The 18,182-nt window shown below is 36.7% G+C and overlaps 2 protein-coding genes across 4 annotated transcripts; both read right to left on the bottom strand.

Annotated features, from left to right (window-relative positions):
- Positions 1-1,098: 1,098 nt before the first annotated feature.
- On the bottom strand, positions 1,099-8,392 carry LOC113117573 (protein Jade-1-like). Its single transcript, XM_026286344.1, is given in 12 exon segments — positions 1,099-1,250; positions 1,346-1,463; positions 2,506-2,688; positions 2,690-3,040; positions 3,709-3,825; positions 4,136-4,303; positions 4,385-4,596; positions 4,683-4,867; positions 4,949-5,106; positions 5,220-5,284; positions 5,857-5,941; positions 8,209-8,392. Coding segments are annotated over 11 exon segments (1,746 nt in total). The 5' UTR covers positions 5,909-5,941; positions 8,209-8,392; the 3' UTR covers positions 1,099-1,113.
- A 657-nt stretch (positions 8,393-9,049) lies between these two features.
- LOC113117572 (acetylserotonin O-methyltransferase) lies at positions 9,050-17,335 on the bottom strand. 3 transcript variants are annotated; one of them, XM_026286343.1, is made up of 9 exons: positions 17,315-17,335; positions 15,572-15,669; positions 13,966-14,140; positions 13,649-13,778; positions 13,461-13,529; positions 12,793-12,911; positions 12,492-12,629; positions 10,002-10,124; positions 9,050-9,910 (listed from the first exon to the last, which is right to left on the bottom strand). In XM_026286343.1, the coding sequence occupies exons 2-9, from the start codon at positions 15,650-15,652 to the stop codon at positions 9,699-9,701; spliced, it is 1,047 nt and encodes a 348-aa protein (XP_026142128.1). In that variant the 5' UTR covers positions 15,653-15,669; positions 17,315-17,335; the 3' UTR covers positions 9,050-9,698. The 3 variants fall into 3 exon arrangements, with proteins under 3 accessions (XP_026142128.1, XP_026142125.1, XP_026142126.1); XM_026286340.1 differs by lacking the exon at positions 17,315-17,335 and adding an exon at positions 16,374-16,706; XM_026286341.1 differs by lacking the exon at positions 17,315-17,335 and adding an exon at positions 16,068-16,150.
- Between the last annotated feature and the right edge of the window lie 847 nt (positions 17,336-18,182).

Genomic DNA, 18,182 nt, shown 5'->3' with positions numbered 1-18,182 from the left:
CCTTTGAAGTTAGCAGAATACTGAGAAATCAAGTTTTGGACACTGGTTCGACTTGTGGTCAGATATTATTAAGTGCTCAGTTAAGTGCAGTAATTCTGTGGGACTTAAGACAGTTGGGCCGTACTGGCTTGGTTTCACGCTGGTAAGTGCTCATAACATCCAAAAATTGTGCCAGTTATTCTCACCTGATCTAAAGTTTCATAGCCAATTGTTTGGTCTTTGAAACCTCTCTGCGTTATGTTTTTAACGTACACTCAAAAAAATTATTTCAGCAACAGCAGAGAATTACAGAATAGAAAAATAAATATGTTCACCTTTCACTGAAGAGCAAATTAAATGAGACATACAATATTTCATGACGCAAGAACTCCACGCTGGATCACGTCTGAACCGTAGCGTCTAGTCATCGGGCTGCGAAGTCTTTGGGCGTGACACCTCTTGCCCTGCTCTGATTGGCCAAGATCAGACTCTTCCACGTGGCTTCGGTTCTCACTTCCTGTCCGCAGCCGGGTCCTAATTTGTGGGGAGGAGGCGGGACTTGTATTAAACGTTTTTAAGGAAGAATTTTGGTCCGCCACGTCATTTCCGTCCGGTCTATCTTTCCCCTTTGGCGTTCTTTCACTCCGTTTAGGGATTCTGAAACTGCCCCAGTTTTTCAGATGCCGCCCATTCGGCACTATTTTTCCCTGATGTTGACATGCGTTCGTCTTCCTCAGTGATCCGTTATATGTGTTTGAAGCAGTGACTACAGAACTAGCAGTGGTTCTGCTGTGAGACAGCAGTAGTCTGTCGTCCATGTTGTCATGCTCAGTCTCGTCCTTCACCGTGTCCTCCATAGACTTCGACTGTCTCAGTTCCCACAGCTTGCTCCTCCTCCTCCTGTCCTCCATGGGGCGCTCACTTTCCTCATCTCTTCTATGAGGCTCACCTCCCATCAGCCTGCCCTCCGAGCGTTTCGCTGTAGCTGATGCTGCAGTCTTACAAGCTCCAGAGCCTGAATCGATGACCCCAGAACTGGGCACACTGTCCATGACCAGGCTCTCCAGTCGGGGCATCTTTGCAGGCTTGTCTGCTTCAGTATGCTTTGAGACTCTAAAAGGGTTGCTCCCTTTCTCATGATTTTTGAACAGCGGTGCCCAGGGCACTGTTCAGGCCGCAGTGACCCTTCAGAGGCTGGGGGGATGTAGGTACAGGAGGTGCCGTCCGAAAGTAAAACATAGCCTCCTCCAAACGTCTAGTAGAAGATATACCTGACCAGAAGAGAAGGCAACAGTTAAAAAAAAGCTAAAAACAGACTAGACAGATCATTTATTCATCAAGTGCATGCAGATTGTGTGATACTAACCAGCGACGCGTCCCTGTTCGAGCAGCCTGACGTGGTGATGAAAGATCTGCTCCTGCACTCGGCACAAGCTTCGTTTAATTCTCTCCCGACGACTGACCATGTATGTCAAATTACGCACCTGAACACACATATATGTAGGGGAGAGATACTAAATAAAAAATAAATGTCATTTCCTCAACCTCATTCATTCATTTTGAGAACAAAAATCAACATACGCCTAATATTTTCTCATCTTTGGCACGCAAGAACCAATGTGGGTGTGTTCTTGCATGACAAGCAAGCATGACTGAGCTTTCGTTCACCATATTTGATTTGGCTCTATGCAGGTACAATGCATAGGTACAGGTACAGGTATATGAACAAAGGCCTAAATAAAGGCTGTTCATTTAAAGTGATCGACTCTTGGTTTCACATAGATAACTTTGACAATGTACCTTACAATTTTCAAACTAATAGTGTGTGATTTGGTTGCATGGAATTTAAAAGAATAATTATATAATTATAAAAATATCGTAATTTGTGTACCGAGGATGAACAGGTTTGAAAGAAACCACAAGAGCATTAATAAATAATAATTTTCAAATCAGCAGTGCCAATACAGCTCATAATAATCTAGAGGCTTAATAACTAATCTGTTTAAATATTGTTACTGTTTTCCAGTGAGAATAAAGTTCAGGTTAGCAATCTAAAACTGTTGTTGCTGGAATTCACAGATAGTTGTCACCAGAATTCCATCTGGTATCTTATTACCAAAATAATTATTCAGATTCTTTCACTACTGACGTCTTCACTCATAGCCTACTATTTGAAAGAAAAATGTTTGTGTGTATTTTCTATTTGGGGTTGGCCTGGCAACATATTTTATGGTCTAATGGGAAAGATACAGCTGTTGAAATGACTGTGGCATGACAAAGCAACACAGAAATGATGACAAATGTTAATTTAAAACCTTGAAAAAACTGAATCCAGTATCTGGATCCTGGGCCCCTGGTTATTTTCAAACTTCACGACAAAAACCCACACTGAACTATGAGCAAATCACTAATTGTTCATTTGAAATCATGAAGAAAAGGCAGAGTTGGGATCCTGCCGTCTAACAGTCCTGAGCTGTGATTGTAACGTAAAGTAATATGGCTACAGAAGAGCTTTGCAAAACTTACCCTCTCTAGATCCTGTCTTAAATGCGTGAAGAGACGGAGTCGCCGCAAAAGAACTTCCTGTTCCCGCCGGGCAAGGCTGTCCTCTTCCTCTTTCTTCGGCATGATGAGCGGCTGGTTAAAATTCACCTTTCTTTTCAATTTCCAGTATTGGAACAGGAAGTCCACAGATTCCAGGGGCAACTTGCAGGTGCTCTGCGACTTCATCAGCGGCGACGAAGCAATAGAACTCGTCCTCCAGCTGCTGGACTCGAAGTTTGCGCTCGCTGAGTCTGGTCTCTTCTGGGTTTTGTGCGAGTCTGGGCTGTGATGAGGATGACGTGTCCACTCCTCGAATTTTTCCTCTCTTTTCACTGGTCTGGACCTTCACTGGCCTGTCATCATCTCCCTCTTCCTCATTCCAGTCCATGCCTGAGTGTTTGGGACAAAAAGACTTAAACTTGACTTCATCCGCCTCTGTGAGGATTGTGTTCATCTTCAGCCCACACTGCAGACCGCAAGTCACGTGGAACGCCACTCGGCAACTTTTGGCAGAACACTAGTGGGATTTAGAAATACAGGATCTCAGGATTAAACACAGAACACGGGGAAAATGGATTATTAATAAATCAAAAATTTCTACATTTAAGTAGCATGGAAAAATAAAAATGCAGTCATCGAAGCCACTGAAGAATGATGTTACTATTGTTACCTAAAAACGATTATTTCTAATCGATACAAATCTACAAAATATAAATATTATACTGTATAATTGGCAGCTAACTGAAATAAAATAAGTACTAAAATTACTAAAACTAAAAATGCAATAAGAGTAAATCAAAGCTCAACAAGAAAAAAAACACTAATTAACAATATTAAAATATTAAAACTTAAAATAACATTACAGATATAAATAAAAATATAAGTAAATTCTAAATATGAACTATATTAATAATAAAAAAACTGAATAAATAACACATAAAAATATAAATAATTTCAAAAGTTTTTTAAAAATACTCTTCATTTTGTGTGTGTAATTTTTTCATTAAGAGAAAATAAACCAAGCATTTTAAATTACTAATGCCATCAAATAATATTATTTTATTCTCCAGAGCTTAAATTGAGAGGAAATGTTAAGGTTTAATATGCACTTTGGACCCTCTGGAAGATTTTAAATATCTGTATGAATAGTATAATAAAACGATGATAAACATCAGCGCTGTGTACCTGAATACAAGCTCCTGTCTTCTCTTTACACAAGCAGCATATTAGAGCCCATCTGTTGCTGGGTATATGAGACACATTAGTGATAGGCTCCATCTTCTCAGGGTTACCAATGCTTACCTAGAGATAAAGAGCACAAACAAAGATTACACACCGCTCTTAACAAAATTAGTGCGGTCAAGTGATTAATCGCATCCAAAATAAAGGTTTTTGTTTACACACACACATATATATATATATATATATATATATATATATATATAATACATACACACTGAATGTGTGTATTTACATATTCATAATAAATATACACAGTACACATACATATATAATGTATAAAAAAAAAAACTTGTATTCTGGATGCGATTAATCGTTTGACAGCAAAAAACAAAATCACTTTATAAGTCTCAGTTTGTGCACGCATCCTTACTTCTGGTATCCAGAGGGCACAGCTGACGTGGACCCACTTGGTGCCACTTCGAGTGGGTTTCATAGCCCCGCCTTTTTTAGGACACAGGTGGCATTTGGGAAAGATGCCCAGCGCACAGGTTCGACAAAGCCAGCTGCCCTCAGGAACCTTCAGTATACCGTAACACGCCTGTGGGGAGGTACATTGTTATATAATTCACATGTGCTCACACATGCATTCAGACACTCACAAACACACACACACACACACCTGATGCACACAGATGTTGCACTTGTCACAGAACACCATTTCATTGCCGTCCTCGCCATCAGGGGACTGACAGACGTCACACACCACATCCTCATCGTACTCGATGCCAAGCCCCTCCTCTGTTTCCATAGCGTGGCTCATGTTGTCATAACAACGGCGCTCAAACTCCTCCATAACCCGCTCCATCGTCAGCTCATCCAGGGGTTGCATGCCTACAAGCAAATCAGTTTGCATCACATGACATTTGTTTCAACAGTGTGAAAGAGTGCATAATGGGTCAAATCAAAACTCCACTCACCCATCTTGCTGAACTCCTCGTTAGCGATCTGCAGCCAAACGACGTCCTCCTCATTCAGATCATAACGACACATGCCATCCGCCAGCGTCTGAATACCCACGTACCCCAGCATCGATGACTCAGATGAGCGAATCAGCTTCTTCGGTTTGATGAACAGAGGAGCGGGGCATTTCTCAGCTACAGTGCTGCAGGAAAAATTCAAACAGGAATAAATCAAGTGCAACCATCAAATAAGAATAGTTTGACAGGTAAAAAAAGCCTCATACCGCACAGTACACTCCGGAATGGTGTCGGGACTAACAGGAACTTGAACCCCTTTCTCCCACTCCTGCCGCCAAGGATCGGCCAGCTCATAATAATCCTCTGGATTCAGCTGGTATGAATCATGCAGCTTCATAGCAGTGATCAGGTCTGTCCTGAACACCTGGAGGAGATGGGAATGTGATATCAGAATATGCATGAAAATACAAACATTCTCATCTCTGTCTGTTGAGGTCGTATGTGAGGCCATATTGAGTGCATGGCAGTTCTGTGTACCTCTGAGGGTCTTTTTCCATTCTGTTTCCTGTGCTTGGAGTGCTGAGACCAGGAAGTGGAGTTACCTCAAAGAGACAGAAAAACATGCATGTAATGGCTTGTGCTGAAGATTCTGAGAAAGAGGGATAACTTGTGTTTTAGCAGCAACATTAGTCATATTAGTTTGAAAAAAAAAAAAGGCTGGTATTAGATTCGCATAAGGAGAGGGCTTGTTTTGCTCCTATAAATAAAGAGCTGAATATTAAAAGCAGCATAATGGGAATTGTGAGCGCCTTTTCTCCTGTACTGCATTGAGTGAAACGGCATCTAAAATGAAAAGATAAATAAATAAATAAAAAGTTTTAAAATTACTGTGAACTCATACGAGTGACAGATTGTTGTCCCATCTCGGCACACAGCGTCAGATTATATTAAGAAGGAGAGGAGGTTTTTGATGAAAGATGACAAGAGAACATGAATGAAATAAAAATAAAATGATGTGGATGGATAATTTACAATTACATTGCATTTAATAATTATCCATTTTCATTTCATGGTAACTTTAGTAATATGCAACTTCAGTATTACCAGAAGGTTCATTAATATAGATGACTCGAAGCAAGTTGGTACTAGAAAATAAAAGTGTCTGTCTACTTACTTCCATTATCTGAGTCCTCACTGGTGCTCGGGACACGGCTTCGCTTCATCATCAGTTAACCGTGGCCTTCAAGTGAAGCAGAAATCTGCAGAGGTTGATCAAACATTAACAGAACATTCCTGAAAACCGATCCTGCAGAGATGACTACTGAGAGCGCTTATAAGTAGGTTATTTTCCTCTAGATACTAAATATATGTCATGTGTATATACAATTAATTTTCAATTAAATTATACTCAATTAAAATTTGATTTGATTAAATTTGATTAAACCATCCAATCCATCGTGTTGCAAAAAAGCAAACTTTCACATTTCTGAGCAATGCTCACATGCCTGAAAAGTCATAAAACTTATGAATAAACAATCCTTGTATAATGCACTTTACAGTTTTAACTGTTAAGATCTACCAAACTTAATAAGTTTAACGAAAATCATAAGGTAAAGATACATTTAAAGACACAACTTCAAAATCTTACAACTATCTGCTAATTTCAACTGCATTAGAATAAAATAAAACAAACCAATAATTCTGCCTAAAACACAGCATCCATCACCCTATGTAAACAGCAGCTCTTTTTTTATAATACTTTATTAATTAAATGCCACAAGAACATGAAGTATTAAACATTCACATGATCAAATTAACATTAGCTGCCAGAGAAAAAAAGAAAGAGGGATTTTTTTTTCAAGAGACTTATATATTTTAAGGTCATTTATAAAATGTGCAAAATTTGGTTAACATTGAGCCCACTTCTTTTTATGTAAATTGACTTTTCCTAAAAAAAATAAACAAATGTATTATGCGTTTGTTTTTTTACAATTCAAATGTTTGTTTTCTGATAAATAAATAAAAAAATCCAATTTCTATCATACACTCGATTTTTATGTTAATATAGAATTCCAAAATAATCTTGAGTAAATACAATGAAATAAAGATGCAAAATAGTTTCTTTTTCTTGACCACAAAATTCACAGGTATACGAAATATTAAGCTTAAATCTTTCCAAAACATGCTCGGGTTAGCAGGATAAATTCTATGAAATATTTTGCAGGACACTTCCTCAATTTTGTTTCAGACACAAAACATATTTGGAAGTTACCATGCTTTAACCCAAGAGATATGACCAAATAAAGAAGACCAAAACAAATCTTGCTGCAGGTAAGGACACAGAACAAACAGCATTCCTTATAATCTTATTGCTACATTGTTGTTTTAAAACATCAACATTTTCAATGAAAGGATTAACCATGCTGATTTCTTCTGAGATATAGATATTGTTTAAAAGTAACATCACACTCCTTGGAATTGCGTCAAAAACAATAGCAAGTTTTCTTGGATTAACTGCTTATTGGAATTTCCCATGGCAACAAGTACCCACGTGAATTAACAAACTGTCTCGCTAAAAACAGAATAACTTCCTCAAACCAAGTATGATAGAATAAATATTTGTTTTTAAATAATATGTCCTTGTTATTCCATATGAAATAGTTGTGGGCTGAGTAAACAGCAGCTCGCGCAGTGTGTGACGCTACTGACAGACCACGCCCCTTGACGTTACATAGCTGTCCATTTCAATGCCTCTTAGAAATTGAAAACACAAATATTATTATTATTTTCCCCACTGAATCCAAATTAATTTCCTAGTTTTTTTTTTAAATACAAAAACTCTGCTGCACTTTCTTATATTTAAACTACAACTTATAGTACCAAGAAGTATGTCACTACATTCGTCGATCAGAAAACTATTTTTTTTATCGCACATATAACGTTACATACATTTTGCAGATTTAACTTCTAACGCAAAACCCAAATAAAAGTTTAATATTTTCCAATGTTTTTTCCCAACATCATGGCAGAGTTGAATCCGGACCAACCACGGAAAAATATTCTAACAAACCTCTGAAACATAACCGAAATTCATATAAAACTGCAAAACACGGGCATGCATTTGATGCTGTTTGCTGGTTCAACACTACAACTTTTAGGTTAAATACAGTAAGCTGCACAATCAGGCCAGGACGCGCGCGCCTAACTTGCGAAATGACGCTTGGACACAAGCGCGCGCACGCGCACGGCCAACAGCTACGTGACTGAAAGAAACTACCAAATTACAAACCAAACCACACCATGAGCTTAAATAAATTATTACAGAGGCCAAATGCATGTAAACATATATTTAGAGCAGCGTCTGCTGCTACTCAACTTAATCTTTTGGCGCCATTTTAATGACGTGTTACATTGGCACCGGACCATCTGCATGAAGAGCTCGCGGAAATCCTGGAAAACACTTGTACGTCCCTGTGCCTGTCAAACATGTGTGCTACAACACAGCAAGAACATGTAGTGTACCTACGTTAAAAGGTCTTGCTGCTCCTGCGCTGGCGTTCCTATGTGACGCTTGCTCAGAGTTTGAGTCCAGTCCAGTCCTCTCCTCTCCTCTCCTCCACCCCACACACACAAACACATGCAGGTTACGTATGCGCTGCTATATCCCGCGTCCGCCTGCAGATGGCGCTAGTTCCCACGCAAGACACCATAGGATTAGCGTCAGGACTCCATTTCAGCTGTTTCATAATATCCTCATCTGTTTTAGAGATGATGACAGGGATTTTTTTTTTTTTTTGTAAATCGCAGGTTTAAAACTACTCATTATTGCATATTATGAATCAATAGAAAACCTCTGTTAAATGAAGAAATATTTAATGCATCACTATTAATCAGAACTAGGTTAAAATATGGCCTTGGAACACAAAACCAGTCATAAGAGTAGTAAAAAAAAATTTTTAAATTGAGATTTATACATAATTTGGAAGCTGAATAAATAAGGTTCCCCTTGAGGACTGATAGGATAAGACAATATTTGAAATTGAAATTTGACATTTTGTTCTTAGCAATGCACATTACTAATCAGAAATTAGGTTTTGATATATTTACAGTAGGAAATTTACAAAATATATTTATGGAACATGATCTTTACTTAATATCCTAATGATTTTTGGCATAAAAGTAAAATAATTTTGACCCATACAATGATACAATGTATTGTAGGCTATTGCTACAAATATACCCGTGCTACTTATTACTGGTTTTGTGGTGCAGGGTAACATATTTAATATTTTAAACATCAGTCCAGTTACGAGAGTAACGGAAATCTTCCTGTAAGGTACAGAATACAAAAACTGCAAACCATATGGGATCAATGCACAACAAAATAATTTCCTTTTATTTTTTTTCCTCGGTGGACAATTATAAATGTGAGGCAAAAGGTCATGGTGCAAGATTTTTACTAGCAAAAAATACACAAACAAAACATAAAAAAAAAAATCAAAATGCATTATTTTTCAGTAGATGGTTTGTAAATGAATTGTATATGACACAAAAACCATGTTTATAAAATTAAGTAAAGTAAAATAAAACTGAGGCTAGGAATTGATACTTAGACAGACTATTTTTTAGTTAAAAATTTTAGTTTTTTTTTTTACTGTTAATTATAATAAGCACTAGGGGTCACATTTAACCATGTGTCAACACCACAGTGTATAGATATGCAAGACTGGATAGAGGGCGGAGCTTATTTTGACATCACTGGCCAATCCAAAACAGCTCCTCATCCCACCCCTTCTTAGACTACATCTGGTAGGCCTCAGGAGTCAACATCACAAATAACTAAACCTAATTGGTACTAAAACTGTTTTTTGAAGGAACCATAAGGATCACTCTGTGCTCACTCTGTGTTGGAACAACAGATGCCTGACATGTGCATGAACATGATCACTGACGTGTCTGCAGATAAGGCAGAAGGGGTCTGATTACTGACGACGCTTACAACACACTTGTGCATATTCATTTGAGAGCCAAAATAGCATCGTACGATTTTCCGGTCCGACAGACTTGCACGTCTCTGAATCCTGCGTCGGTGAGCAGCCGTGTATAATGAGAGGGTGGATGTTCCTTCCCTTCTGTCTGGACCAACATATTCAGAGAAAACATCTGAACCATAGTTGGACCCCGGCGGTTCTCGAATAACAGTGCCTCTGCGATCAGAACGCCTCCACCTAGACAGAGATGTTTAATGCTGTGAAAACGATCATTTTAGGGCCACCTAATAATTTCTCACCTGATAAAAATCTAATAATAGTTTCTCACCTGGATGACATGCTGTATGAATCTTCTTCAGTAGTTTGAGATTTTTGTCCTCCTTCCAGTCATGAATGATCCGGGCAAGAATGTATAAATCTGCCGGAGGGATTTCTCCCTCAAAAAAGTCCCCTACAAATACAAACATATACCTAACTGTTTTATAGATGAGAAATGACATACTAGAGTTATTAATTTTTAAAATAATTTTTATCTTATTTCATTTAGTTTTCACATCATCAACACTGCCGCTGAAAAGTCTGGGGTTGGTACGATTTTTTATGTTTTTGAAAAAAAGACTTAATGCTCACCATCAAAAAAATACTACAGTGATATTATTAAAATACTATTAAAATGGAAAAAAACATTTTCCATTTTAGTATATTTATAAAATTCAATTTATTCATTTAATGGCAGTATAAATGTTACATAATTTTAATTTTACAATGTCACTTTTAAACAAATTTATGCATAGTTGCTGATTACAATTTTTATTTTGAAAAAAAAAAAAAAAACAACAACAAAAAAAACTTTGCTATGTAGATTTTTTTTGCTTAGTTAATATGCTAACTGGTATCATTTAAAAATGCCTTATAGCATTGAATTTATCAGGACAGTGTTATTGCCATCAAGTGTATAATGTGTTCACGTTTAATTCAGATGGTTTTATGATATAAGAAACTAAAACATTAAAGGTGCAATAGGTGATCATCTAGAAACATTTTCTGTTATACTGGTTGAAATCCCTTCAGATCTCGATAGCAATCATTAAGTTAAGTGATTTACATTTATTTATCTGTATTTATATCATCTGTGAAAGGCGTAGGACCAAGAAATGTATGTCCAATCAAAACGCTTGGTCTGAGCGTTTTAAATAGCTTTCCTGCTATGTATCTGCATACCGTTCGCGCAGTTATTGTAGTACTTTTAAAGTTTTCTTGCTGGTTAATGAAACATGATGTAGCCCAGCGGTTCCCAATTCCAGTGCTTGCGCACCTTATTTGCATGTCATGCTTGGTTAACAAACCCGATTCAGATTCAGCTATGTGAATGAACTTTGTTTCAATCGATATGATCCCTACACCGTGATCATTACTCCCTACTCCCTGAGCAGGGGTTTACTTTACTTCAGAACATAGACTGGAATTGGGAACCGCTGATGTAGCTTATTGTTGTAATGTTGTCTGTGGTATTCAGGGGCCGGATTCACAAAAACTTTTTAAGCAATAAATTAAGAAATTTCTTAAGATAAATTCCACAAAGTTCTTAAGAATGTTCTTAAATGCAATTCTTGAAAAATTCTTAAGTTCTCAAATATATTCTTAAGAACATCTTAATTTGTTTCTTAAAAAAAAAAAAAAAAAAAAAAAAACTCACACTATTGTCTTTTTGCGCTTCCGGTAGATTATAATAATCATAATAAGCATGCACTATAGACTTTATATTTTCGTTGCGACTTTGACTGATGCTCAGCTTCACGTTTTTAATGCCGCCTGTTTTTGAACAGTTACCTTTAAAACAGCATGCCTCACTCAAGCTGCAGCGATATGTTTCATTTATTTTTTTCATAATATCCATAATTGTTTCCATTATGTGAGTCAGCGCTTCTACAGCAATATGCTTCCTGCACATTCATATGCGCTGAATACTGCAAAAGATTATGGATTTCTAAGCTAAAATTAACGGCGTTCAATTAAATCTCCCTATGTGACTCGTTTTAGAGTGGCTAATGAGCAAAAAGCAGCGTCACACACAGGCTAATCATGAGCAGTCATCGCTGTCCCTTCAGAAAACTTGTGCACATCCATAGTTCTTCTATGTATTACATGTAGCTGTTGTTGTAATGCTTAAATTAATTTGAAATAAGCCAATAAATTCATAAAATAATATTTATTGTTTGGGATTTAAGACTGTGAAAAAAGTTGATTTTTAAGAAGATTCTTTTCAAGAATTTGAAGAATTCTTAGGTTTTGTCTTAAGAACAATCTTAAGAAAAAAAGAAGAATATTCTTAAGATGAATTTTTGGGAATACAAAATATTCTTAACTTTTTATCTAAAGTTAAAAAATAAGAAGAAAATTAATTAATAAGAAATTACTTCTTAAGAATGTTTCGTGAATCCAGCCCCTGGTCTGTGAGCATAAATGTGTTCAGGGGGGCGTGGCTTTGGACGGTGATTGCAGGGAGGGTGGGACGTACCCTTTCAGTGCTATCAGGCTAATGTTAGCAATTTCCGAGATCTCCTATTGCACCTTTAATCTAAAACCATTTCTGAGTGTTCTGAGTTTTTCCCAGTTATTTAAGTTTTTATTTACATTTTAGTTAAGAAAACAGTTTTTTATTAAGTTTCTATTTTTAGTTTTCATTAACTATATTAACACAACAAGCTTAAAATTTACTGTGGTCTGGGCAGTAACTAGATTGTTGTTGTTATTGACAAGTTCAGAGGGACAGAGAATGGGTCAAATGCGAACGATGTTACAATGCGTCATTCCGCACCCTCTTGAAAACAGATGGTGTCGTCTTGCTGGGTGAAATGCCGCTGAGCAGTCTGGACCACAGCCGGGAGATCCAGAACCGTGACAGTGGAGGAAGGATACTCTTTAGCCAGCTCTCGCGCTAATGCACCAGAGCAGCCTGCAAGTCAAAAGCAGCAAGCATCTCAAAATAACATGACTTGCGAATCTACAACGTCTTGCATAATTCATTTTAAAAAAAGTTTCTACAACTGTGAGCTTTTTATTTTTAGCTCAAATAACTGTCACAAATAACTAAGAGTCAAAACAACATTTAGACTCACCTCCCAGATCTATGACGGTCTTGAAGCTAGAAAGATCAAATGCTGTCACTATGTCATGACCGTCAATGACCCATGTAGAGTTCATCAGACCCATGAACTTCAGCATCTCCTCTTCTGACCTGAAACAAAACATTGATAGGTTTGAGTTTCAATGGTGTACGGCCAATTTAACGTGTCTTTGCTAAGTAAAAGTATTAATTCCTTTACTATACAAATCTGGAAAACAATACAAAGATTTTGATAACTGATATCCGTATTATTACTTAAAAACATTATGGGTATAAAATTTAATGAATACAATATAAAAAGGATAAAAACGGATATCTTCACAAAATGCCAGAATTACTAGAGCGTGAGATGCGTTCACACACATACACAATCACAAACATACATACAATAACACTAGTCATTCTTTTACATACACACATAATAGTCGGCTCATATATAGCACACACACACACACACCACCCCTCCAGACATGGGAACAGACTGTCATAAAGACTCAAATTTGTATTGGTTTAAAGTCCATGACCTAGAATTACACTGCACCAGAAGCTAAGCGCTTAAGACTGCATCACTGGAGTCAAAGAAAGGACTTTTAATCTAGTGACGTCTAGGGACAACGACAACATTCACTGCTAATGTTATATAAAACTGATCACACAAACCTGTATATGGCAGAGAAGATCTCTTCAGATGGGAGGCCAAACGTTTTCTCATTCTGGTTCTTTCCTTCCCTGTAAGTTTTCAGATATTTTGATTCTACCATTTTTCTTCCTCAATAAAACACAAATCCTGATGTATCTAAAGATCACTACAATGAAACTTAAACTGGCTCACACACTGCGATGCCTACCTAACAGCATCTACAAGATTGTTCCAGAGTGGGTAGATGGTCTGAGAGTTATAAATGATTAAATCATGTAGAGATTTGGGGCTGGTCTTGGCCAGGTATAGATTAGCAACATCTGTACTGCTGTAAAAAGCTAGGAGAGAAGACAAAGAGTACAAGTTTGGAGACTTGGAGGATTATTTTAATAATAATCTAGACACAAGAGATGGATGATTTTATGAACAGAAGCAGATATTTACATTTATCACCTTTACATAATAGAGCAATCAAAGTAACTTTGCGCTATTTGAGGAGGAATATAAAATAGTCAAGCAGCTCACCTGTTCCCTGTACAACCTCCACATCCACAATCTCAATGGCAACCAAAACACCCAGTAAACGCTCTATACCGTCTTCACTGGTGCCAAGCTTCTGTGCCACTTCTACTGCGCTCATGGGCTTTTGGGATTGGAGGAGGAGGTCGAACACCCCTAACTCACAAGCTGAAAATATTGCCTGGAGGAGAGCAGGGATTCAGGATATTCAAATAAAAAATGTCAGTGGGAACTTATGTTATTTATGTGTTTGTCATTTCTTTTAAAGGGTAAATTGACTTAATGCAACTTGTAACTGAATGCATATTCTTGCTTTGATACCTAAAGAAATTTTCAAAAGGTAATGTCTAGTATTTCTTCTTTTTAGGATATTTGAATTAGACAAGACAAAACTTGTTTAATGATATAAAGTATGCTATAGCCACTATATTTCTACAGGAGAACCCAAAGCTAAAGTAATATTGTGTAATAATACTACAGTTAAAAAATAAATTCTGTTTTCAGATACTGTTAAATGTAATTTATTTCTGTGATGGCAAAGCTGGATATTCAGCATCATTACATCAGTGTCACGTGATCCTTCAGAAATCATTCTAATATGCTAATTTGGTGCTCAATAAAACATTTTTTATTATCAATGTTGAAAACTGATTAACATACATTTTTTTTTGGATTCTTTGACAATATAAAGCTTAAAAGGTCTAATTATTTTAAATAGAAATGTACAATATTATACATTTCTTTAGTTGCATTTGACCCGTTTAATGATTCCTTTCCTTGCTGAATAAAAGTATCTTTATTTCTTAAAAAAAAAAAAAAGAAATCAAGACAAATATCTGATATCTGTCACTGAACAGGATTTTTGCAGTGTGATTTTTTATTTTATTTTTGGACTAAAACTACATTCAACATATTTCTCCAGAAGAAACCCTAAGTAAATGGTAGTATAAATTACATCAGCCCATGAACACGATTTAAGGTTAAAATTAATATTAATGTTCAAGTATACTGAAAGGTGTAATATTTGTAAAAAAAAAAAAAGATAAAAAAAAAAGAAAAAAAAGAATATTTTAGATTACATGACTTTTTATATAATTTATTAATTTCCAATTTTAATGACTTTTTGCCACCTGTGTTTTAGAGTAGATTGACTGTGCAAAATTATTTGTGTGAATTATATTATATTATATTATATTATCAAATTCAGTTAATGCAGAATCCTTTCTGGGTTTTCTGGGATAACAAAAGTCCTGAGTCATCTCAGAGTTTGACTCAGTGGCTTTTAATAAGTTATAAGCCTGTCCTGCCAGAGGCAAAATCAGCCCTGGTGAATACAGAGGTAAAAAAACAACAACGTGGACATGCCACAAATAATAAATGTTCTCACATAAAACATTTACTCATAAGGCAACAATAAATATCACGCGTGGTAAACACATTATTAAAACGTTCTGCTAAAGATGCTTTAGGTCGATTCCACATCACAAAGGAAGTATCACAGAAGTACTGATTTATATCAGTTGGTTGATTGATATTCATGCACTCATTTTGATAAACACTCTATTATAGAGACATTAAGGAATTCAGTATGAGTCTCTCATAAAACACACACCTTGGAGATCCTGAATCCATTGAAATATTCCAAAAGCTTAAAAGGATAGTCCAGTTCACTCTGGGATAAATGCTCAGCCATGATGAGAAACGTCCCTCCTGTAAAAGTCAGGCTCGCCATCAGCTTCAACTTATGTGAAAACCAAGTGAATGTGAAATATCAAAGTAGCCAGTATAAGTTAGTGCTGGAAGATCCAAATAATATTGATATTACACTTCAACCACTGAGCCTGTGCAGTACCTTTTCAACAACAACAACAACAACAACAATACTAATAAAAAAAGATACGAAAATAAAAATAGGGTTCATAAAGGCATGTACAGAAAATGCTATAAAACGTATTTTCTGTTCTGCATTCTTTGCTTAAACTCTATTAATGCATTACAAAATATAGACGATTGTGGTACACAAAAGCTGATGTCGTCATCAGCTGCTGGTTCAGACTTACCCAAAATGTAAAAATTTTAAGCAATTCTGCATTTTATATTGACATTACCAGACTGTATGCATTCTCCCTCTCAAATGAGGTTCATCTGAATCTTTGGTCCTCACACTTGCACAGAGCCGGTCACACTGAAAGAATGTATTGTGTAACCAACTACTAAGTCATTCATGTGTTGTTTCCACGGAACATGTACAGATACACACGATGATGATGTGTTGACCACAGTGCTGTAAAAATACTACGAGTTGATCGAAGATATTTCATATAAAGCTGCAAGATTATCGATATATGCAGAGTCTAAAACCTGCTTGCACAACTATGCTTAAGCACTGCAGTGTTTAAGAAAACCAAACTTACCCAACAAAAACTGCCGGTTTGATATGAAATTCCGTTCTACACAATTCTACGGTTAATTCGACTCTGCTCCAACAGTCATCTCGTGCGAAATAAAGCACCGTTCGCGAAATGATATATGAAAGAATCACACTGTGGCGGTGTTCTGTAGCGATGTCCGATTCCTGAACCCAGTTCACAGTTTGAACGACTCATTCACGACCGAATCGGTCAGAGCGGCTCCGAATTGGCAATGTGACTGAAAACCAAGACACACATAAGAGCCTATATATGATTTACTGAAACATTTTAGAGCATGTACTTTGACAGGCCGAAAATCGCCGATATAAAATGTCACGAACGACGCTATGACGTGAAAGAATCGATGGAATTTTTAACCGGTCAGAACGAACTGTTGGAAAGAACCGATTCGCGGAATTGATTCAGATTTCCCATCACTGGTAGCCCTCGGCCTCTGTTAGAGAACCATTGGGGTTTTAGTGACATCTGGCGGTTAATACCGAGCGATTTCAATAATTATGCTGTTATAATGAACAAAACAAAAAGCCCTTAAATAAAATCCTCCACGAAGTGATTTTTAGTGGAAAGGTAGCACTAATAATATAGCATTAGCAGTGGCTATTAGAAATCTCACCTTGACCACAGCAAAGTTCCCTCTTTTTATATACACACGCACAGTGGGTACAGGTATTATTCAGACCCCCTTAAATTTTCACCGTTATTTTGCAGCCATTTGCCAAAATCATTTAAATTCATTCTTTTCCCCTTAATGTACACACAGTGTGACAGTAAAACACAGAATTGACATTTTTGCACTAAAAAAGAAAAACTGAAATATCACATGGTCCTAAGTATTCAGACCCTCGGCTCTGTATTTAGTAGAAGCACCCTTTTGATTGAATACAGTCAGGAGTCTTTTTGGGAAAGATGCAAGTTTTCCACACCTGGATTTGGGGATCCTCTGCCATTCCTCCTTGCAGATCCTCTCCAGTTCTGTCAGGTTGGAAGGTAAACGTTGGTGGACAGACATTTTCAGGTTTCTCCAGAGATGCTCAATTGGGTTTAAGCCAGGGCTCTGGCTGGGCCATTCAAGAACAGTCACGGAGTTAACAAAAGTTATATCAAAGTACAATAGTAAAGTAAGAAAATCAAGGTATATTCAGCTGGTATCAGGCATCAAGGGATACTGTGCTTGTTCAGTATCCCTCGACGCCTGATACCAGCTGAATATACCTTGATTTTGTAACTTTACTATTGTACTTTGATATAACTTTGGTTAACTTTAATAAAACTTGTATTTTATTATTGACAAGTTATGGTCTGCAAGAGTAGTAATTTAAGAGCCGTAAGCAAGAACTGACCACAGAAGTCTACTGAGCAAGTTGTAAGTATTTTTGAAATGCTTATAGTTTTGTCCAGGGTCGACTTTCCTTACCTACCTGAAAATAATAAAGAAACAGGTAAAAGGTGTATAGATAAAGGAGACACCATAAACCAGGGGTGCATTAAAGACTTATTTGTAGATAATTTTGCACATTTAATTATGTGAATTTATAAATTTAAATAAATTTCTATTATAAATTTATTTGGAATTATGCAACAAAACTATCTCCATACTCAAACTGTGGTGTGAAGCTGTAAACTCACAACCGCAATGATTTGAAACAATGGTTTTGTTTGACTACTGATTGTGTAAACTGGGCTTGGAGATGCACACACAGTATTGATACATTACCTTATGTAAATTCTTTTCAGCTCTAACATTTTCGAATGACATTTCACACTGCTAAATCATGCTTGAAAATATATTTA

Source organism: Carassius auratus, chromosome 17 (genome assembly GCF_003368295.1).
Source record: "Carassius auratus strain Wakin chromosome 17, ASM336829v1, whole genome shotgun sequence".
Classification (NCBI taxonomy): domain Eukaryota; kingdom Metazoa; phylum Chordata; class Actinopteri; order Cypriniformes; family Cyprinidae; genus Carassius; species Carassius auratus.
This window is presented reverse-complemented; position numbering and strand designations above follow the sequence as displayed.